Below are 21,816 nucleotides of genomic sequence, written 5' to 3'. Positions count from 1 at the left end.
ACGACAATTTTGCGTAAAATTACGCTACGAAGAATGTTCAATATTATATCTGTGGCAGCAATGCAAAATGTGAGAGAGGTGAGATTTAAAAATTTTGCATTTTCATTGATTTATTTGATATCGAATTATACGGGAAAATGTAGAAAATATCCGAAGCAGGGTACTCGTTACGATATTTAGTAAATGGGTTTGATAAAAATTCTAATTTAGAAAGCACCGTTTTTTAGAGTTCTTTCTGCGTGATAAGAAAACTGAAAAAGAAAGTAGAGTACTCTCAATCTCAAAAAGAGCGGAAAATTAAGTCCGTATCATAAATTTGGCCAATCGTTGGTAACAAACAGAATAATTAAGTAATGAAACAAAATTACAATGAAAGAAGAATATTTTCTAAATTAAGATTTGGAGCTCTTCCGGCAATAAAGAGCAACACGAACGAGGAAATTAAAACGTTAATCTGAAAAATAACGAGCAATAAAGTCCATATCGTAAATCTAACCAAATTGCTTCTGTATCTCGAAGGAACAGAGACTCGCCGTGAAGTTATTAAGTAACGAAGGAACGATGATGTAATTGAAGAACGAAACGGTCGAGCTACGCTCGTGTTAGAGAAATAAAATTCGAAGGGGGAGAAACAATGGATGAATTTTTAAACAGTACTGAAGCGAACGTGAAAATATTTGGAAGAAAGGGCGACACGTTGTGGAATTTCAGATGTATCCTCCAGCCGGGAGGACCGCAATCGATCGGAACCCGATGGAATTGAATTTTCAACATCGCCAGCGGTGTGATACGGACGTACGGAGGACCTCCGAATTTTCACGGCGTCGAGAATGAAAAATTTACGTCGCACGCTTCGCGGATGGGTGCATCCAGTTCTGTCTGAGCACGGACAAACAAAAATTAGAGGGGAATGTAACGCGAGACAGACGACGGCTGAAAACTAGATTTCTCAAGAGAAAAAAAATGAACCACGAACGAGAGGGAAATGTTTAGAAAATCCCCGGAAAGCGGATCGTGGAGAAACAAAATTTGGAAACGAGAGACGCTCGTCGTCTTCTTTTCTTTTTTTAATTATTTTCGCTAAAGAAAAAAATCGAAGAAGAGAAAAGTGAACAAAATGTGGAGACAAGAATGACAGTCCTGTCACTTTTTAAATTATTTCCGCCGAAGGAAAGAAAAGAACTACGAATGAATAAAATTCATTCGTGTCACAAGAGTGACAATCATTTCTTCTCTTTTCCCTTTCAATTATTTTCGCTATAATTGATGTGAAAATAAAAGAATTATTAATTCCTTAATAATCTGTCGAGGAATATTGACGCAGCACTTCACTTGCAATTCATTTATGTAAATTAATTTATGCATATTAGATTCTATTTCTTTTTTTTTTTTTTTTTTAATAATGGGAATATGAGTGAAAATTCCAAGGATTTATTTAATAATATTTTTATGATTGTATCATTCGTGTAGATTTAAATTTAAAATCTAAAGAAACTGAAGCATTTGTAATATTATTGATAAATTATTTACGCGTTGACACAAGTGAAAATAATTAAAAGCGAATTTAAATTGACGAAGGAACAGGATTTGCGAGAAAAATTTTTTGAGTGCACGCAGCCAATCGAAATCAATTGAAGTAGAAAAAAAAAAAAGCGAATCTATAGTCAACTTACATCGACAACAGAACGCGAATTAAAAAGTCAAACCGTAGGCCAAATCAAAGCCGCGAGGTCTATCTACGCGCATTCACTACCGCGTACGTGTAACCAAACATCAAAACCAGTTTTCTCGTCGAATAAAAAAAAAAAAAATATAAAAAAAATCTGTGATTCTCAAATAAACACGTTTTTACGATAGTTCTCTGTGATTTTTGTAAACCAATAAAACATTCGCGTCATGACAATCTTTTCAAGCGCGAAACAAAAAAATAAAGGAAGAGTAATAAAATTTCTGAAAAAAAAAGAGAGAGAGAAATGCTGTTCGATACAATCGACACTGGAAATTTTAATTGCACGCGTGCTTGAAGCGTGGTTTCGAATAAAATAGAATACAAATCAAATGCAAATATTGTCTATTCGGGTTGCATGATAGATAGAAGACGAGATGTGGCAAAATCGAAGAAGAAACTTTCCTTAGAACACTTGGAACTACCCGACTACTCTAAAATCGTCTAACTCGAAAGTTACGTATTACTCAACACTCTGTTACAAGAAATATCTATAATCGTAGTTAAAAAATAATTTAGTATTTTTGTAAATACCTGTAATCGTAATTACAAAAATGCCAGGTGACTTGTTTGTTAATTGATCGATTGTTAGCTATAAAGATTTTAAATTCAATTAAATTTAGCTCTCTCGTAAGTGAACGAAATTCTGGTTAGGCTGGAAGTTGTAAAATTCGTATCGGAGAAATGAAACTGCAAGGGAAAAAAGAAAAAATTTACATTTGAAATACAACCCAGGCTTGTATTTGCAGAAGGTGAACCGTAAATAATGCTACAATCACAGAATGAAAATAATTCTGCGTGGAGGAATAAATAAAAGGTTTGCTACAAACTTTGTTTTCGACAAAATCGAGTTTGAATATTTATGAGACACGTGTGTACGTAGATACACGATTGAGTGCAACTTGGCCCGTACCAATATTTCATTCTTGCTTGTTTCTACATTGATATTTATAAAAGTTGCAAATGGAATAGCTGTAGAATAGATTTTCGCAAAGTCAACCCCTATCACGAATATTTTTGAAAATATTGCCTGGCTCGTTGTATGCGTAGCTCGGCCTTGACAAATTGAAGAATAACTTTGGCCTCCCTCGAATGTTTAAACGTACGTTTTCGGCCAGATTCTCAGAACAGTTCTGAATATCAAGAAAAAGTCACAGAGGTGTTTTAATCATTATTATTATTTAGTCAATGATAATAAAATTTTATTGCAAATTTTCTTAAAGCACGCGCGATTTACAGCAAATTCTCTCTTCGTTCAAATTTAAAGTTCAAACTTCGAAGAAACGTCGTTTCATACGCATGATACTATTACTTACGGCCCCTTCTGTACATTTTAGGATAGATCATTCAAATCTTTAAAAATACACCGTAGAAAATCTATTAAAATTCTACGAAAAAAATGGAAACTCCTAATTCTAGTTAATGCTGTTGGACAGTGGTCGAGTAATAGCATGCAGAGAAGCAACAATGTAAGAGCAAGACATTACGAGTAGTTTAGAGCCGGTTTAATTCCGATCGAAGACAAACCGACGAAACCCAATCCGAAATTTCAATTGTGGCCGATGATGCGTTCCGTTCACGAGCCTGATACACGCGAATCTCTTAACGATAATCGCTTCGCCGATCAACGGATACACAGCCAAGCGATAATAGTTCGCTTAAGCTGTTGGATAACGAAACGATGATTATCACTTCGGTCAGTTTTTCGATCGGATTAAACGATTGTTTCATGAGAGTGAACATTCGTATTATATATTACCGTGTTAGAACACTTTTTATTCTTTATCGTGGATAATACGATTTTTTAATTAAGCGTGTATTTTATATATATATATATATATATACATATATATATATACAAATATATACGAATTTGTTGTACAAAGTATTGTTGGATTTCTTCAATTTTAAAAGGAACGTAGCACTCTAAGTTCTAAGAACGGCGGGAAGTAATTATTTATTTATTTATTTAAACGAGCGAGGTGGATGGGATTAATCGCTTTCTCGTCTGTTGAAGATGTATCTTAATTCTGAGATAATTGAGGAATAAACCTTTTAATGCAACGTTGAAGAAAAAAACAAAGTAAGAAACGACGAGGATAAATGAAGGCAAACTCATTGTGTTCTTCACGAGATTGGAAGCAGAACTAATGACGCGAGAATAGAAGAATACCTTTATTCACTTTTAAGTAAGAATCCTTGATGAATTCAGTTTCGTGTTACTCGTAAACGTGAAACATAAATATAACACAAACTTTGTGATAATTCGAGACAGAAGGAAAATGATTTTCGCGAAAGGAACTCACATTTATCCTCGTTTATTTTTAATCTAAAAAGGAACTTATTCTCTGAAATCGCGAAATTCATAATAACGAAGAGGCAGCTCAAATTGAAAATGTTAAATTAAAATTCCAAACTATTCTCCGCGGGAATAACTCTGCCTTTTTTTTTCATTCTCTAACTTTATATTTTTTACCATAATTTTATTGCGGGGGAGTACGTACTTTCGCAACTCTGCGTAAAACTTTTTTTAGATGCACCACGTTGAAGGCTCGTAAAACTATCATGACGCACAGATAATTAACCTTAATTTTCATACAACAGAGATATTTTAACGTTGTGCAATACACAATACGTTAACAAGTAAATATGTTTGATCACTTTACGGCTTCAAGGAAATACGTACATGGACGAAAACGTGTCGCAAGTTCATCGACCATAATATTACGACGTGGTAGATAAAAATAAGAATCTGGCTTTGCGTGGAATGACCAAGTTACTTACTCGCTTTATCAACGATTTATCAAAGCTCAATCTTTATTTGTACAATGCTGGTATTTACGCAAGTTCACGCTTTTTTAATTCTTTGCTGTATGTTGTGCCTTTGCAAATCTTTTGGTAAAATTCAGCGGTAAAAACTTGAAATTTAATAAATAACTGCTACAATAAACGATCAACGTGTCTCCTTCTAACTTGAAAATTGAAAAACTGCTGCATTAGACGACTAATCAAAAAAATGATGATCGAGTCTTATTTTAATTGATAATTCGAAGACTGAGCAAAATTTACATTCTACTACGTTTCAATATTATACATGTGCATGTATATATAGCGTGATATCATTCTTTTACAGCAAACTCATTTCCATAAAAAAATGCTAGCCATGCTTTCCAAATGAATTATACCTAGAGATATAGTACGAGGCGAAAAGAAAAGTTAATTGAAAAGAGAACGTACAAGTTAAGGGAAGTTTAAACTTAATTTAGAAAGGGAAAAGAGCTTCATAATGAATATTACAGAAGTTCCTACCTATTAAAATTGTCCACTGAAAAGGAAAAAGGAGATCTTAATGAAGCGAATATTTTTAACACTATTTATCACTTACCGGATTAATTAACTAAAATTAATTTAAATTACAAACAACCTAGTCGTAGATTAATAATTTAATCACAAATTCATATTATTATAATTTGCGTTCATATATATGTTCATATTGTATTATTACAATTTAATTGTAAATAATTTAAATTATATACAAATTATTGAATTTCATCGCGAATAAAAAAGTGAAAAAAAAGTTTTTTAATTTCTCAAATTCTGTTATCAATCAAAGGTTAATCATGATTACTTCATTAATACTTTTTTTTTTATTATTAATTTATTGTACGTTAGTACTTCCTTATTATTCAAAACTAGATCAATTTTTGATCAATGTTTTATTCTTCTATCAATATTTTATTACGCAAGAGGGAAGCAAATTGATTATCAATATAAAAACCCATTATCCCTGCTTTGTTAAATTTCATCGAAACTACCACGTCCTTTAGAATTTTTCTTCTGTTTCCATTGAGAAAGTTCGAAGTGTCGAACGACAGATTTCTTTCACTGAAAATATGTCAGGAAGTTGCAATCAGTGTTACGTTCCAAATTGACCCATAACCTTCGTCAGTTGCCAAACCTTCAAAAACTGCTATATACTGCCACCCACTTCGAAACTATAAAAGTGTGGCAGGTAAGATAAATTACACCATCACCTTTCACTCAGTTTACTCTACTAAGCTGGTTTTTTTTCGTTGGAAGAAATTTATTCTTGGCCTATTTCTTCGTGAATCAGCACACTGCAGAGTGACAAGGATAAATTGTATCATCGATTTTGAACTCTGTTCTTTTCCTGTGTAACTCGGAATAATTATATTACGTTATAATTATGTGCACACTGCATTACAAATAAAATATTTACTTTCAAGAAGTTGTCGCAGATGAAATGGCCAAATTTTTATCAAATTATTACGACGCCTTGAAAATGATGTTGATCAAATTGCAAATCACGAGATTTCAGCAATTGTTACGACCACTGCAATTAAAATCTTCAATCGATCATTGTTGGTCCATTCTTTTGGCCATTTTTCACGTTTGTATTTTCCAGTCGAAATTTTTCTCTCAACGAAATTTCTCGAAAATCTGTGTTAATGTTACTTTTGGAGCAACTTTCACTTCGTCAAGACGAAGTTTCAAATATTATAATCAAATTTGCACTCATGGTTTGACAAATTGACGCGATATCGACCATATTCTTTTTGGTAAACCAACGTATGGTAAATGTTATACTAAACAATAAATACAACAAATTGGTAACAAATAATAAACAATTATTATATTTAACAACTTTCTCAGTCGTGGAAGTTGCGAATTTCATACGGATAACATGATGGCATCAAATATAATTTTGTTCAACATTTTCTCCTAGACAAAGAATTCTATTGCAAAGAAGGAAAAGTATTTAAGAAGATACAACTTGATAAACGAGGTGAGGAGAACAGCAGAGTTGATCAATGCATCCGACCAAAGTACCCTTTTCATCGCAAGGAAAAAAAGATAGGTTTAAGTTTATTTAAACCTTTCTCCGCCGACACAGGGGTGCTAATGCTATCCATTCAATGGCCCGCAGAAAGTAGTTGCACTTCACCTTTACATTCGTTCTCGAGGTAGCATAGTACGAGTTAATGTGAACGCGAAATTCAGCCATTCGGATGTGAATTCGCTGAAACGCGTGAAGGAAGAACATGGGGAAAGAAATTCGGCTCGACTAACACGAAACGCGCCTAATATCCTGGCCTGGATCCTTTCAACGCGAGTCTCAGGAAAAGAAGGAGTAATAAAATTGTGCTATCGACCGACTACAAATCTATTGCCAACTCGAACAGCGGGTGTATTATATACTCGTCCTCGCAAAACGAGTGAAACAAGCACGGTCGACGTGATATTAATGTAACGTCACGTAACTGTACCGTTTCAACTCTGAACTCTGAAGTATAAGTGTGTTAAAAAATGTCTCATCTCAATATGAGTGGTGAGGTATTTTTCAATCCTTAAAAAATTCAAAGACAGAGGTTTATGTTAGTTTTGTTTAGAGATTTCTTCAATGAATGTTGCTCTATCTATTTTTTTAGTTTTAATTATCTTGCGTCATTGTTTCATACATGTTTGGTTGTAAAAAAATTTCAAACGCACTTTGGAATTTTTTTTTTTTACTATGAAAATTTGTACCTCAAGTACCTACTGTAAAGCAGTCTGGAAAAATGAAAAGTATCTTAATTTTCATTCGTACTTTACATTTTTCAATGAGTATCTCGATGCTACTGCAAAATAATTTGCAACAGGTGTAATAGGGGCGAGTGAAGTTTAAAAACAGAGGCCAATAATTTCAAAAATTTGAGGAGACATTTTGTCACAAATATATACCGAACTTTCATTAAATTTTAAGAAACTTGTTTCCTAAATTTTAAGAAACTTCATGCTTTACACGAATTTAGAAAAACTCGTAAAGTTCTGATGTATTAGACTGAAACTCCACCGTTTCATGTTTGACGAAAGACACGAACAAACTTCAAATAGAAAATGCATTCGGTATGAAAATATCATAAATTTAAATGCCTGAAAATTTGTTTCGACGAACGCTTGGAGATTTCTTGCAATTTCTTAGATCGTTAAAAAGATTTTCATAGAAAAAAAAAAAAAAAGAACAAGATGAACGCACGCTACAAACATCGTTATTCAAAAAAAAAAAAAAAAGTTTCACGCAAATCATTGTTGGCAAATGTAACTGACACTGGTAGACCCGTGCTATTAAATAAAATGAATATATAAATATTAACATAATATGTAGGGTAGGGTATAATCGTGCATGGTGCTAACAAAGAGAATCATTCCAATAAACGGCTATAAATTCGTGGAGAGAGTAAATACGATCATACCTTAGACGCGATCGGGTCGAAACTTTATAGAAATGACATTTGACAGTATTACGAAGTGAATATTTTTCTATACGATCGTATTGTTGCGTTACCTCTGAATATTTTATCGTACCAAAGAATTTATTGTACTTTACTAGTGCTGTAGTATTTATTACACACGTTGTATTATAATAATGCAAAGAGCGATAATTAGTTGTATTGTTGTAAAATTGAACGATCATTATGAAAGTAAGTTATTATAAAAAATTGTAACATATACCAGAGTTTAATTACGATTACGTCTATTGTTGCGTAAAATAATATCTTCGTTTATTTATTTTATATATAATAAGTTTATTTCTTGCGTGAAGTATGTATATTTGTTGTGTTGTTATGTTTAAAATGTATAAAAGGCGCGTCGAGAGTGAAAAAAATGAAACCAAAAGTGATTATTAACAGTTGTCACTGATCTTAATTGTATTCACTGATGACCACTATTGTTTAGAAAACTGGCGACTATTATTAATTGAAAATTATAAATGCCAGTTTTGAGCTACTGTTAATAGTTCGTAATTATCGTTGTTTTTAAATATTGTATCTCTAATATTTATTATGACACAGCTAAAGGCTCTACAATTCATAATTGTAAAACGTCTGCTATTGAATTGAACAGCAACAGTGTCTTAATGATAATATCTTCGTAGAAACAATCTTTTTGATATTCGATTTAAGTACAAAATAAGTAAAAAAAAAGAAAAAAAAAAAAAAAAAAAAAAAAAAAAATAGGGAGAGAGAGAGGGAAAGAGAAAGGGGGTGAAAACCGAAGAAACGAAAGTCTTTTGACACGCGTGGAAAGGAAAGAAGAAACAAGTAATCCAGTGAACACGCTGGAAAGTTGCGCTCGTTTCATTGTACGAAAATGTGCGTATGTCGACCGCCGAGTACGAGCAATATCGAGTGATTTCACGTTTCTCTATGCACGTCTTGAAACCGCATACTATCGAGACATACTGTCGCTTTGCGATCTTGTAAATGCACTTGAGCACGCATGTCCTCTCGCGAGCGCCGTCTTTCATACTCTTTTGCTCCCCTCGTGTTGAGAAACAAGAGTGAGCAACGCTCGCGCTTTGTTCGCCAATCCTCCGATTGTGAGTATAATATGGAGTATTTCGCGTCACGCAGAGCCGGGGTGTTCTCTTCGTTTTCCTTCTTCTCTCAGAGACGTAACTTCTTCTTCTGTCTACCGTGGTGACAACTGATTTCTCGATATAGCATAAAATTTAGAAACCGAAGTACCTAGCTTCTGGATCTTGCAGCCGCGTACACGGTTTAGCCTGACTCTTTAGAGATTATACTCGTGTATTTGTTCGGAAATCGCTGCAAGATTCGGAATCGTCACTTCTTCTGTTAACTTCCGTGTGTTATCGGTGACTTCTGTCCTAGCCGGTGGGACCGACTTCGGGCAAAAATCAACTGTCTGTTCAACGTCGAGGAAGATAAAATAGATTATTTCACATAGCACACAGTTCAATAAACTGTAAACGAAAGCAATGAAAGAATATAATGCTATTTTTATATGTTGCATCACCTCTCGTGGTGACCTATAGCTGTACGAACTGTATTTGAGTTACTCCTTTTATTCGTGATTCGTGTATACCGATTGGGCCATTTCGTGTCACACTTCGGGTGATTTCATTTTACGTTCCGATTTTCTCAACGCGATCATAGATGCATCGCGTTCGGATATCTATTGGAGAACTGCTGTTACTTTCACTCTAGACCGTGATTTGATCAATGATATTTTTTATACTTTGTAAATGGAATTTAATATCGTTTGAAATCATGTCGTTAGAAATTGTGAGAAGCATTCTCATATAATTTGATGAGAAATATCCCCATAAATATTAATATCATCACATTAGCAGCTTAGAAATAAATGACAAAAAATATTTCTAAAGATGATCCAAAGGATGCTCTTGCTCACAATTGATCTAGATTACTACATTAAGATTTACTATTATTGTATTATTATTACTATATCTACATTCCTTTTAAGAATCTACCACTATTACTTTACGAAACCATCTGTAAATAAGTATTTTGTATTCCTGCAAAAATAAAATTACGAATCATTAACCACGTATCTAATATTTCTACCACTGGCACTCAGCTCGTGATAATTTCAGACAGGATTTGGACATCTTATTTTCAATTTTATTCTTTTTTATTTTCACAGAACTTCACTTGATGTTGCATGAATAACATATTTCTTTATCTTTATATTTAACTTCGATGTTTTTTTTTTTTTTTTTTTTTTTTTTTTTTTTTTTTTTTTTTTTTTGAATTTCTAATTAGTACTTATAGTATGCGATAATATCATTTAAAATTTTAACATTAACAGCAAAGAAAAATAAACTAGCAATCCATATACACGTAAAAGTATTTAACCCTTGGAATTCCAATAAATAAGCAGCCAGTAACCAGAGGCTTTGGCTGAGGATCCAAACCAAACATAAATATAGTGATCTACGTAAACTTAATCCAAACCGCGGAAGACACACTGGTAAAAGAGACAAATACCAAAAAAAATATTGCGATGTTAGTACTGGATTATACGTCACCATTACCATTGCTTGTGTAAACATTGCAAATGGTAATAGAGACTTGCTTGAACATTTATATGACAATAACAACAGTAATACCAATTGTGGTGAGAACGTGCAAATTTTTTCAATTATGTTAGACGGCTGATTAGCAGATAAATACAGCATGTAAAAGTAAACAGAAAAGTTATGTTTCGTATCTTTGCGTATGACATGATAAATAAGACTTTCATACAGATACTGATAACCATAAAAATAATAATTTATAGCTGTCAAAAAAGATAGTAATGATACACAACTAAATACCAACTTTAACTGATTTTTAGTCGGTATGAAATAACTCTTGTCACGAAGAGAAAAATACATGGGTATACTAAACACTATAGGATATAATCTAAAATGGACTGATAAAGCATGAAACAGACCTGCTAGAATGAATTTATCTTGCAAATATAAATATAAAGTTAGCATAACTAAAAAAACTGATATAGTGTCTGCATTTCCTCTGGTTGAAATTACAATCGTAAAAGGATTATAAAGCCACGTAAAGGCACAAATACGTTGTAATTTTTCATTACAATTTTGTAAAGTTAAAATTTTTTTTATCAAAACAGTCACCACAATATCAATAAAGGAAAATAAGATTTTCCCGAAATTTTCATTTATGAAAATATTTGGTGTTAAAAGTAAAGCCAACAGTGGCGTATAGCGATACGTATCTCGTTCAAACGGAGATAATCCTTCTACCATGTGTCTTGCGGCATCAGTAAATACGTTATAATCTATATCAGTGTACGGAACATGAAAAGTTTCATCATGAAAATTTGAGTAAAAAACTAAAGTTACTCTGAGAATAAAGGCTAATGCGCAATGTGCTTTAAATGATAATTCGCTCATTTTTAAATATTTAAATGTACTTAGACATAATTTTTCACATTAAAAGAAATTCTATTTCTTTATAACTTTGTATTGTTCTTCGCAGCAGCTTTCATTAAACATGCCTTGAATTCCTTAAACTCACTTTCACAATCACCTTTTTGCAAATCAGACTTGGCTAATACACATGCAGCATATTTAGCTCCAGATTCATGGCACTGTGCAATGATAACTGGATACTTTCTAAATCGCTCTTTGGCTTTTTTTACTGCTTCCATCTTTAACTACATCACATTATTTCCTACATATGAATGTATATTCCTATATATATGTATTTACTATTTATTAATACATTACTTGTATCAAATCATATTTATACACGCTTGGTTTTTGGAATTTCTGGTGACCGTGCAAACTGATAAATACTTGATAACAGAATAGCTGAACCTGCTATAACATAAACTGCTATCGTTCTTTTCCTTTTGGCATCTTCTAAACGGTGAAGAACAAATTTCGTGCGATTACTCATGATGAATATTCTATTTCTGTGCTTTCCTCTGAAACAGAACCAAATCATGAATTATTAAATTAAAAAACATTTTAGTAATAAAATAATTACATGTAATGCAATACGTTATTTATACATACGTAATCTACTGTATTATGTTCGTATGGTTTGGAAGTGTCTATACCATCACAGACTACTGAAATAGTAGAATGTTTGATGCAACACTGCCTAATTTCCTCTAGAACTTCCTCACAACGTGACGGTTGATAAACGTTATCTGAAGTTGAATAATTAATCAATATGTGTTGTGTAATTTAAATGCAATCATTGAGGTTAGAAATAGCAAATTTCATAATTACAAGTGACATTAACAATACAAACCTTTCAAACACTGTTGTAATTTACACGCAAACTTTTTACACGGATCAGTAGTCGTCATACGAAAAAATCAAATGGAGTTATAGATATGCAATCGTTTAATGATGTAAGTACAGCTTATGCAATCAACAGTTGCAATTGAATCGATCGTAAATTGTATTACAAATCTAATGCACATAAAAAAGTATTGCAAAATTAGGTTATAAAAACTCAGGAAAATACTATTAACAACGTATTTAAGTTCTAACTTTCATTATGATGGACTTTTAGTAGAACATGAAAGATACATCCGATATTCGACTTACCTCGCGTGAAGCAATGCCGATAGATGGCATTCTAAACGTATTTTGTCATAGCAGCCAACAAAACTTTCATGTACACATAGTTATTAACGAATGCGTTAGGTTATATTATAAAATCCTTTGCTAATATCAACAAAAGTACAACAATGTTGGGAAAAATTAAAACGAAACAGGAGAAAGGAGGTAAATAATAAATCTATTAATCTATTGCTTTTTCAACATTATATTTATTCTGTTAAATAGGTTCAACATTTCTCATAGGTTATATTTTTATTTGTTAATATTGTATATAAATATATAGATGTCATGATTTATATGGAATAATTTTTATTATTTCATAATTTGTCCAGATGTCATAATTTATAAAATAGCTCATTAACAAAATTTGTATTTCATTAAATAAAATAATATTACTTTCATATTGAGCAAATTCATCCTCTGATTAAATTTATTTTTTTTTTTTTAGAAATTATTGCATATAGCGAATCAGCTGTTGTAAATAATGCTGCCGTGGTAGAATATTGTAGGATATCAATGGCAGCATTGTCAGGAAGCACAGCTGGTTTATTAGGATTAACTGGATTATATGGCTTTGGTTTCTACATTTTTGCTGTATTTGGTTTATGGGTAAGAACAATTCTCCAAAATTATTTAATAAACACTAAGTAGTACGATATTTTTGGTAGGCAATGTTATTACTAAAGGCCGGAGGTCAATGGAAAAAATATTTTATAAGCAGACGAAATCTTTTAACTAGTGGATTTTTTGGAGGCCTTTTCGTATCCTTTATATATGGTTCAAGAAAGAAAAATGGTTCGAGTATTAAATATTTATTAACAGGTATTTTCCTTAGCAAAATTTATTATAATCGTATAAAGACATATGTACTGTTTTGGACGTATCCTTTTAAACAATTGAATATTTTTATTTAAACCTAAGAACGTGTTACTTATTTATATATCTCGTTATTGTGCTTCAAATTTATATATTATATATTTTCTTTAATGTAGCATCAGATTTCTATATGGTATGGTACATGTATACTGATTGAAAAGATGTTTAGATTTAAGGGTTTATATTTTTTAACTAAATATGTCGTTAACTAATTAAATATGTCACAAACAATTGCCAGTTGCTGGACAGAGTAATAATATTGTTGATAAAGCACTATGTGATTTATTGTATATGTATGTACATAGAACACTGTCAAAAATACATTTATTCCATCTGTTCCATCTGTTTGACTTCGTTTATTATTATACTATTTTATTATTCCTATCAGGTATAATAATTATAAATGCAGTTTATATATATATATATTTAATCTTCCGTTTTTATAACATACATGTAATAAATAACATGGTATACAAAGAATATAAACAAAATATTATAAAATTTTAAGGATGAATTATTATCTAATATGATAATGATTTATTGAACACAATTCTTTTAAACATTCAAAATATCATTAAAATAAAATCCTTTATTCGACTATTAAAATGAATAAACATATACATTCTCGTATTAAACATTTCATTTTGAATATAAAACTGATTTATCTTATCTATCTGACTTATATTTAATTATCTGTACAATATATTTTTCAATTGATCCTTAGCAATACTTGAAATGTTGCAGCATACCTCCAAAAAAAGTAGTTTACAATGATATCGCTTTGTGCTTAACATGCACACATTTTTATTATATTTCGTTTCAGTAGGTGTTTGACAATATTCTAAAACATTCTACCAAAAATTCGATCGAAATTCCAAAACTTTGTTGGCAGTGGAGAGATAAAGTTTCATTTCTACCAATTCCGCTCGATATCGTTGTAATAATTTAATTTTTTCATATAAGTGAGCATATTTTTCTTCTGCGTTGCCGTACAAACAGTTGAAGAAAGAACATAAGCATTCTTCAAAATCAAATTTTTGTTTCGGAACTTTCCTCTGGAACAGGTATGCTCTCGCGTTTACAACTTTCCGAAATGTCTTCGAGAGGTGTTCCCATTTCGAGACCCTCTAATTTCCTTTCTTGATCCATTCTGTCCAGTTCATTTTTACTCAGATGATAAACTATTCCAGCTCCATATCCATCGCCCAAAACGTTGATCGAAGTCCTGATTCGATCCCTTCGAAAAATTAAGATATGTTATTCAATCTAGTTTTCTAACGCTTTGGTCTAAACAATGCACTTACAACATCCAGTCAACTGCAAACAGTAGAGAAACATCATTTGTCGGTAGACCCAAAGCTGTGAGTACTATTAACATTGTAATCAAAGCTGAACTGGGAATACTTGCTGCTCCTATACTCGCCAAGGTAGCTGTAAGGCTATGTAGATCAAGGAATATCATGAATAAATAGTAAACTTGGGCATACTTCTGTAACATCGATCATACAGACCTGACTGTTATAACTTCACCCATTCCTAATGAGATTCCATTCATTTGGGCGATGAAAATCGCAGCAACTGCCTCATAAAGAGCCGTTCCGTCCATGTTCACCGTAGCTCCGACTGCTACTACGAATCGCGTTACACGTGGATCGATTTTATTGTTTTCTTCGAGGCATCGGAAAGTTATAGGCAAAGTCGCAGCGCTAACGTCATTAGAACATACATACATTGTAATGTAACAATTTTCACCAAATTTACAGAAAAGGAGATATCAATTGGTGATACCTTGACGCTGTTCCCAAGGCTGTAATCCAAGCTTGCATCATACCCTTGAAAAACACGCCAGGATTCTGTCGAGTTAGAAACCAAAAGATCGTTGGCAGAGTGATTATGGCGTGAATCAATAAGCCCAATACAACCGTCACCATGTACAAGCCCAACATCTGAGCAGTTGCTGCCAAATTGTTGATCGACATTATTTTGCCAGCTATCAGACACATGATTCCGAATGGAGAATACCTGCGTGAGATTAAGAATCCACTATCCTGTCTTTTGTTCACGTCAAATTACACAATCAGATAAACAGCAAAGGAATCGCTATCAGGCTCAAAATTAACTTGTATTTCGATCGCTCACCACATCACGATAATACCGACAAGCTTCATGATTATTTCGTTCAGAACCACGAAGAAATCGACCATCAATTTCCCTCGGGAGCCAATCTGTCCAGCAAGGAGACCGAACGTGATACAGAACACTATCATGCCCATTACGTTCATCCCATCCTTGTATACTAATGTCGCCTCTTGGACTTGATTAATTTCATTTGTTCCTATGGCCACCACTTCCTTCGTCACGTAAGTGGTTTGCGCCTGCTGGAAACACGCTTGCACCAAATTTTCCGGCATCATGTTTCTAAAAATGGCATTCGTCGATAACGATTGACGCGGCTCGTTACGTATTTCACGTACCTAATTATGTCAAGGATCGCATCTAGCGTGGATATTTTCGTGAAATCCGTCTTGGGCGCGGTTATGGTGGTCTTAATCCTAGGATCACCGGGATGGATCATAAGCACCATTATGATGCCAACTATGGCCGCAAGTATGGTCGTTACGGTGTAATATATCAACGCCCTGTATCCCATTCTTCCCGAACCCTTAGGATCTAATTGCGCCATTCCTAGAAAAGGGGGGAGAACTTGAAGAAAGAGACCAGCCGACTGCGATGATTTATTGGATATTGCATAATCACCGGAGATAAGCGACGAAACAATGAGTGGCAGAATGAACATCTTCAATACGCGCATAAGAAGCTCTCCAGGGAAGCTGACGAGAGTGATGGATTGTGGCGAAGGATTGGCTAATCGACCAAGGAATCCAAGAATAAGACCCACGAGTACTCCCGCGATTGTAAAGACCAAAAGTGTATTCTCTCCTAACCAATCCACTACCTATGTTCATGTCCAAATACGATGTGAGTGAAATAACAAAGAAGAAAACAAAAAATGTCGAAAGAAGGGAAACATATGGGTACAACTAACTAGTTGTAATCTATCAAGCGGTGTCTTCTTGTCGGGGCGGACATTTTCTTCCTCCACGGTCGTTATTTTCTCGATCTCGTCGGAGCATGACCTAGAAATTGTTCTAGGTAAAAAAAAAAAAAAAATCAAACCGCAAAGAGGTCCTGAGAAGTTCACAGATCTTACATTTGCGCTTCTTTAATTTCCGAAGCGCCCCTGAGAACCGCGACGGCTCCAGATATACGTTTCCCAAGAGACATCGTGATCGATTTGATAATACGTCACTTTAAGAATTCTTGAGCAGTCTTCCTCTGTACGCGAGGAAGATCACGGAGAACTCGTATTCGTTCATTCCGCGGCATTCACCGCTGCGGCATCTGCATTTGCAAATCAGAGAGATCGTCACTGTATGAATTCCCTTCAACTGAAAAAGAACTTCGCGTTCTCCTTGTACATCGTTTATCAATCGGTCAAAGCTAAAAAGCGAATACTACGAAGCATAAAAGAAAAATCGACACAGCGAGAGAACGTAGAAGAGTAGATTTCCCTGGAGAACTCCCCACACCTGAATCCGCAATAGATGCACCGGTTTCGGGATCACTGCACCAATAAGACGAAATCGTACAACGAGCTAAATGGCATCCGTAACCGTGGATCTTGGCTGGTCTTTTGCGCGCAATGCACTGCCGAGTGACTACCGCGTGATCGAATACCCGGGACTTGGCGGACTAGGTATCGCGTCGTTACGATCTGCCAACACGTAGATAATGTGCTCCATCCAGGAAGCTGATTAGAGTTGGTGAGGGGTCAGAGGGTGAATACATCGTAAGAGTAAAGGGAGACAGATCGGAGAGTAACAAAGATAACTGGCTACAGGAAGAGGGCACTCATCACAACGGGTCGCACGGCACTGAATGAGCAGAAGGGAGAAGAATATGTACCACGCGCGTCTGTTTCGCAGAAATAGACCCGTCACTATTGAATCTACGGCATCGGCTAAATTGCTCTAAATGGAGAATTTGAACAGTTCATCCCCCATGTTGATACACAACCCCCTACGAAGTGACTAAAATGTGTTATAATGTCATCGCGTCATATGAAATGCTGTGATATATTTGCTGGTTACGCGATTTTTTTTACGTTTTCTTTTCCCTGTAAGTAAAATGCATACGAAATAAATTTACGGGCACTCTTTTAAAGACGTCGTTGTGTCTTAACAGGTTAATACGTTTCAAGTAGAAAAGCAGATGCGAGAGAAAAGCGTGGTTGTAGGCGTAAACGTTGTACACTGCGTGCACTTGCCACTTGCGAAACTCATTAATTCTATCGAATTAAACATAACATCATAAATTGCGCCGTAATGCTAGACTGAAAAGTGAATTACGATTATGATCTACGAAAGTGGACGCTGTGTATCAATTTCTCTTGCTTTACGTTATTTTAACAGGAAATTTGAATCTGTGTTGGATTTGATTAATTCATGAAATTATGGGAGATGCATTATCGCAATATATATTCGTATCGAATCATACGATACAAAATTCGAAATTAATCTGATGTATTTTACAGTAATTACGAACGTCGGAAACACAGATTCGAATTGGAACGTTCATGACAGATTATTTTGAAAGCATGTAGGATATGGGCCAATTTGTAGGGCCCCTTTGTATATCCGTTGGGGGGTAACCCAATTTCTCGAGTAATGACGGCTATAAGTGACTATATGTATAGTAATATCGAGTTCACGATGTAGATGTGCAATACATGAGTAAGTTATCTGTCACCTCGACAGACTGCTTAACATTTTATTACACGTACTGCATAAAAGATGACCCTAAACGCAAAAAAATGTATCTCTTAAGAATGAATTGCGAATAAAAAGTTAGAAGACTTATGAAAAATTGATAAATGTGAACGTCAAGAATATTTCAAAATATTTCGATTTATATTTCTCATTCAAAAGTTGCATATTGATGTGCAATATATTTCCATGCAAACGCATGCAAAATGCATCTATCTGGTAGGAATGATTTGCGAAAATTCAGAAGTATAACACGACGTGCTAGATTTTTTAATACTAATTTAGATAATATCAATATGCATTTTAACAGACATATTTTCAAGATGAGGTGGGTGGACGTAGCCCTTAAAATGAGAATCATTCGCAATAGATCCATTCTCAAATCTTCGTTTCGAGCAAAGAAGTTCTTGTTGTAAATCTCTTCATTCTATCGCTCTATCTATTTCAATCATAGTGAGAACATGTTTAACAAAATAATGAGGATATTTATATTATTAACGGTGTTTAATATAGTTTACGCGTATCAGAGAAACTTTTGGTCGAAGATCGAAAATACGCAAAGACAAGGGTAAGATCTGCATCTGTGTTTTTAAATATGAATCAGTAGCTAAACGTTTACAGCACAAATTCTATATTTCTCCTTTCTGTAGACCTAACGTCTGCGCTATAGAAGTAAACGATGATATAAATTATGCTTATTACACTGAGAGCAAGCAGTGGAGTCCTCGAAAAATTTGTGGCAAACCTACGTAAGCATAATTTTACTTTCTGCTACTTTGCTTTCAATATGATGCATATTCAGCTTTCGTTTGCTTTGCAGATTCGTAAGATACGACTGTTGCGCAGGATATTACAAAGTCGCTGGGTATCCTGGATGCACAGGAGGTATTAGATGCAATTTTATCGAATAGATATTTGTTTTCAAGCTCAATCATACTTCCGTTATATTTCTTTCAGTGAAACCATTGATAAATCTCATAGAAACAACGCGACGGATAGGTTCAATAAAATTTGCAAAATTAATCGAGAGTTCGACGTTTGCGGAAGAATTGCAGAGTGGTCCACCCTTAACATTATTCGTACCATCCAACGAAGCTTTTGATGTACATATGTCTAATTTAAATGTATAACGTGTAATCATTTAATACATTTTGATCATTTTACTTTTCAGAACTATTTAAAAGTAAAAGGTATTCGTCAAGAATGGTTGTATAATGGTAACAGATATGTAAATTTAATTGCGAATCATATAGTAGACAGACGCGTATTATCAAATCAATGGCAAGCGAATCTTTTAATTCCATCGCGATTACAAGGGAACGTTTTGAGAATCAATAAATTTTCTAGCGGAGTAAGTAACACGTTGAATGCTTATGTATGCAATTGTTCAATAAATGCTATCTTCTTCGTAGATGGAAACGGTGAATTGTCATCGAATTATTCGCAAGGATCAAATTGCCACTAATGGAGTTGTGCATGTAATCGACGGTGTTCTAGATCTGGCTTTGGCACAAAATTCAGACATAATCGAGCTTGCTTCTAGAGATGGTAGATTCGAAATATTTACAAAAGCCTTAGAAAACAGCGAATTAGGGAATAGAATTAGATTGAGTGAAATACCGTGTACTATATTCGCACCAACGGATCAAGCCTTCCATCATATTCCTAAAGCGCAATTGACCGACATGTTGGAAAATCCAGTTGCATTAAATGGTAATGAAATTATTTCGGATGCATTTATGTATGTTTTTTCTTCTATATTTTATATTATTTTGTTTAGCATTAATTGCCCATCATATCGTAACGCATCCCGTATGCATGCCAAATATAATTTCGGAATATCACGCAAGCACGATGCAACGACAAGAGTTAAAATTAAATTGCGGTCCATACGGGCCCGTTGTAGACAACACAAACATAAAAAATGAAATGTATCACGGAAAAAATGGATTGCTTTATGTTCTTGATCGTGTGTTACTACCGGATCGAGGTAAATAAATTTTTACGCGAAAAATGTTCAAGAAAATTCTAAGAATCTCTTAATATGAATTACATATATTCCAGCTAAAACAATTTTGGACGTAGCTAAGGAGGAAGGACTATTTACATTCCTAGAAATAATTAAAGCAGCTGAATTGGAAGAAACTTTGAGACACATGAAACACTTCACAATGTTTGCACCTTCTGAGACAGCAATGTATTGTATGTATTCAAATTTTACTACTGATAAACTCAAACGAACATATTTTGTTTCTTAACGTAAGATGCTCTTTTATAGCCCTATCAAATCAGAAACTTATAGAATTGCAAAGAAATCGAAAGACTGCTCGGAACTTTGTTCTTAATCACATAGTTACGGGAACATATTTTACTGATGAAATTAGTAGCAATCAAGTAAGTTAAGTATAAAATATTCGAACATATTTATTGGTAATTTTTCAAAATTATAATTCATTATAGATTGCCAGAACTCTTGAAATAGGAATTCCATTACGCTTCCAAGTTTACCGTGGTAATTTTGGAATAGAAAACGCATTAATTATTAAAGCTGATAGAGAATGCAGCAATGGCGTTTTACATGTTATAAGTCACATTTTACATCCTGCAGAAGAATCTTTAGATTATATTTTAAGAAGAGAAGGCAATTTCAGGTAACTTGTTTCCAGAACACAAGAATTCGGAAAGTAATGAAAAATATAAGTGAAAAATTATTACAGCATTTGGTTGGACGCTATGGAAAGAATGAAAAGTATTCAACCACAAATATATGATCAATTTAAGCGCGCAAATTCTTCGTGTACGTACTTCGTTCCCTCGGATGAGGCATTCAGACAGCTAGGAAATGCCAAACTTCAAAAATTATTGGAAGATAGGAACTATTTAACAAAAGTAATATTATTTCTATGTACAAGTTGATTCAATCATGAATGTTTTTCGTTGTTTATTTTCAGACACTGCAGAATCATATCGTGGATAATATGTTACTTGCTGAAAGTTTTATGCCAGACCTGCAGTACACTGTCAGAACTAAAGGGAACCCAATAAATATTATGAGAAAAAATAATAGAATTTTAGTAAGTAATCTTTTAATGATTAATAAACATTAGAAAATGAACGTCTTACAAGATATAATTTTTAGGTAAACGATGCAACTCTTGTAAAGAGTGACATTTTAAATAAAGCTGGTGTTGCACATGAAATAAATTCAGTCTTATTACCTGATCAATGTTCTAATGGGTATAGAAGAATACACGATGGAACTATTACAAGGAAAGTGTGTCTTTGAGATGAATAATTAATTTATGTTACTTAGTTACGATAATGTGTATTAGCACTTAATTACGATAATATGTATTATAATAATATATATTATATATATTATTTATGCACTTATATACTATAATATGTAATCATTTATAATAATATAGAATTATTGCAATTAAATGTTTTATTAGCACTTACTACTTCAA

General features: G+C 33.6%; 6 protein-coding genes across 12 annotated transcripts; 2 read left to right on the top strand and 4 right to left on the bottom strand.

Annotated features, from left to right (window-relative positions):
• Nucleotides 1-10,151: 10,151 nt before the first annotated feature.
• LOC122536105 (GPI mannosyltransferase 1) lies at nucleotides 10,152-11,459 on the bottom strand. The gene has a single exon (XM_043668184.1). The coding sequence runs from the start codon at nucleotides 11,457-11,459 to the stop codon at nucleotides 10,311-10,313; it is 1,149 nt and encodes a 382-aa protein (XP_043524119.1). The 3' UTR covers nucleotides 10,152-10,310.
• A 30-nt stretch (nucleotides 11,460-11,489) lies between these two features.
• On the bottom strand, nucleotides 11,490-11,927 carry LOC122536108. The gene is made up of 2 exons (XM_043668192.1): nucleotides 11,796-11,927; nucleotides 11,490-11,722 (listed from the first exon to the last, which is right to left on the bottom strand). Exon 2 carries the CDS (start codon nucleotides 11,714-11,716, stop codon nucleotides 11,519-11,521), a length of 198 nt encoding a protein of 65 aa, XP_043524127.1. The 5' UTR covers nucleotides 11,717-11,722; nucleotides 11,796-11,927; the 3' UTR covers nucleotides 11,490-11,518.
• LOC122536107 (cx9C motif-containing protein 4) lies at nucleotides 11,763-12,703 on the bottom strand. Of its 5 annotated transcripts, none has more exons than XM_043668188.1 (4): nucleotides 12,630-12,703; nucleotides 12,327-12,491; nucleotides 12,087-12,258; nucleotides 11,763-11,995 (listed from the first exon to the last, which is right to left on the bottom strand). In XM_043668188.1, the coding sequence occupies exons 2-4, from the start codon at nucleotides 12,383-12,385 to the stop codon at nucleotides 11,978-11,980; spliced, it is 249 nt and encodes an 82-aa protein (XP_043524123.1). In that variant the 5' UTR covers nucleotides 12,386-12,491; nucleotides 12,630-12,703; the 3' UTR covers nucleotides 11,763-11,977. The 5 variants fall into 5 exon arrangements, with proteins under 5 accessions (XP_043524123.1, XP_043524125.1, XP_043524124.1 ...); XM_043668190.1 differs by having other exon boundaries at nucleotides 12,573-12,650; XM_043668189.1 differs by lacking the exon at nucleotides 12,630-12,703 and adding an exon at nucleotides 12,561-12,629.
• LOC122536106 (ER membrane protein complex subunit 6) lies at nucleotides 12,595-13,867 on the top strand. Its single transcript, XM_043668185.1, has 5 exons — nucleotides 12,595-12,809; nucleotides 13,093-13,253; nucleotides 13,313-13,405; nucleotides 13,505-13,524; nucleotides 13,643-13,867. Exons 1-5 carry the CDS (start codon nucleotides 12,773-12,775, stop codon nucleotides 13,671-13,673), a joined length of 342 nt encoding a protein of 113 aa, XP_043524120.1. The 5' UTR covers nucleotides 12,595-12,772; the 3' UTR covers nucleotides 13,674-13,867.
• Nucleotides 13,868-14,073: 206 nt separating this feature from the next.
• LOC122536103 (excitatory amino acid transporter-like) lies at nucleotides 14,074-17,251 on the bottom strand. Of its 3 annotated transcripts, none has more exons than XM_043668182.1 (10): nucleotides 17,111-17,251; nucleotides 16,732-16,922; nucleotides 16,567-16,657; nucleotides 16,278-16,476; nucleotides 15,995-16,205; nucleotides 15,660-15,938; nucleotides 15,309-15,542; nucleotides 15,032-15,226; nucleotides 14,825-14,959; nucleotides 14,074-14,757 (listed from the first exon to the last, which is right to left on the bottom strand). In XM_043668182.1, the coding sequence occupies exons 2-10, from the start codon at nucleotides 16,803-16,805 to the stop codon at nucleotides 14,550-14,552; spliced, it is 1,626 nt and encodes a 541-aa protein (XP_043524117.1). In that variant the 5' UTR covers nucleotides 16,806-16,922; nucleotides 17,111-17,251; the 3' UTR covers nucleotides 14,074-14,549. The 3 variants fall into 3 exon arrangements, with proteins under 3 accessions (XP_043524117.1, XP_043524118.1, XP_043524116.1); XM_043668183.1 differs by having other exon boundaries at nucleotides 16,732-17,021; nucleotides 17,111-17,236; XM_043668181.1 differs by having other exon boundaries at nucleotides 16,732-17,217.
• A 99-nt stretch (nucleotides 17,252-17,350) lies between these two features.
• On the top strand, nucleotides 17,351-21,702 carry LOC122536102 (transforming growth factor-beta-induced protein ig-h3-like). The gene is made up of 14 exons (XM_043668180.1): nucleotides 17,351-17,699; nucleotides 18,657-18,914; nucleotides 18,997-19,095; nucleotides 19,167-19,231; nucleotides 19,304-19,449; nucleotides 19,518-19,697; nucleotides 19,759-20,059; nucleotides 20,127-20,336; nucleotides 20,411-20,548; nucleotides 20,625-20,740; nucleotides 20,807-20,997; nucleotides 21,064-21,235; nucleotides 21,298-21,420; nucleotides 21,486-21,702. Exons 2-14 carry the CDS (start codon nucleotides 18,808-18,810, stop codon nucleotides 21,630-21,632), a joined length of 1,995 nt encoding a protein of 664 aa, XP_043524115.1. The 5' UTR covers nucleotides 17,351-17,699; nucleotides 18,657-18,807; the 3' UTR covers nucleotides 21,633-21,702.
• The last annotated feature ends 114 nt before the right edge of the window (nucleotides 21,703-21,816 follow it).

This window comes from Frieseomelitta varia, unplaced genomic scaffold (assembly GCF_011392965.1).
Source record: "Frieseomelitta varia isolate USP_RPSP 00005682 unplaced genomic scaffold, Fvar_1.2 scaffold_8, whole genome shotgun sequence".
Taxonomy (NCBI): Eukaryota; Metazoa; Arthropoda; class Insecta; order Hymenoptera; family Apidae; genus Frieseomelitta; species Frieseomelitta varia.
Note: the sequence above shows the minus strand (reverse complement) of the source record. Positions and strands in the feature narration are given on the sequence as shown.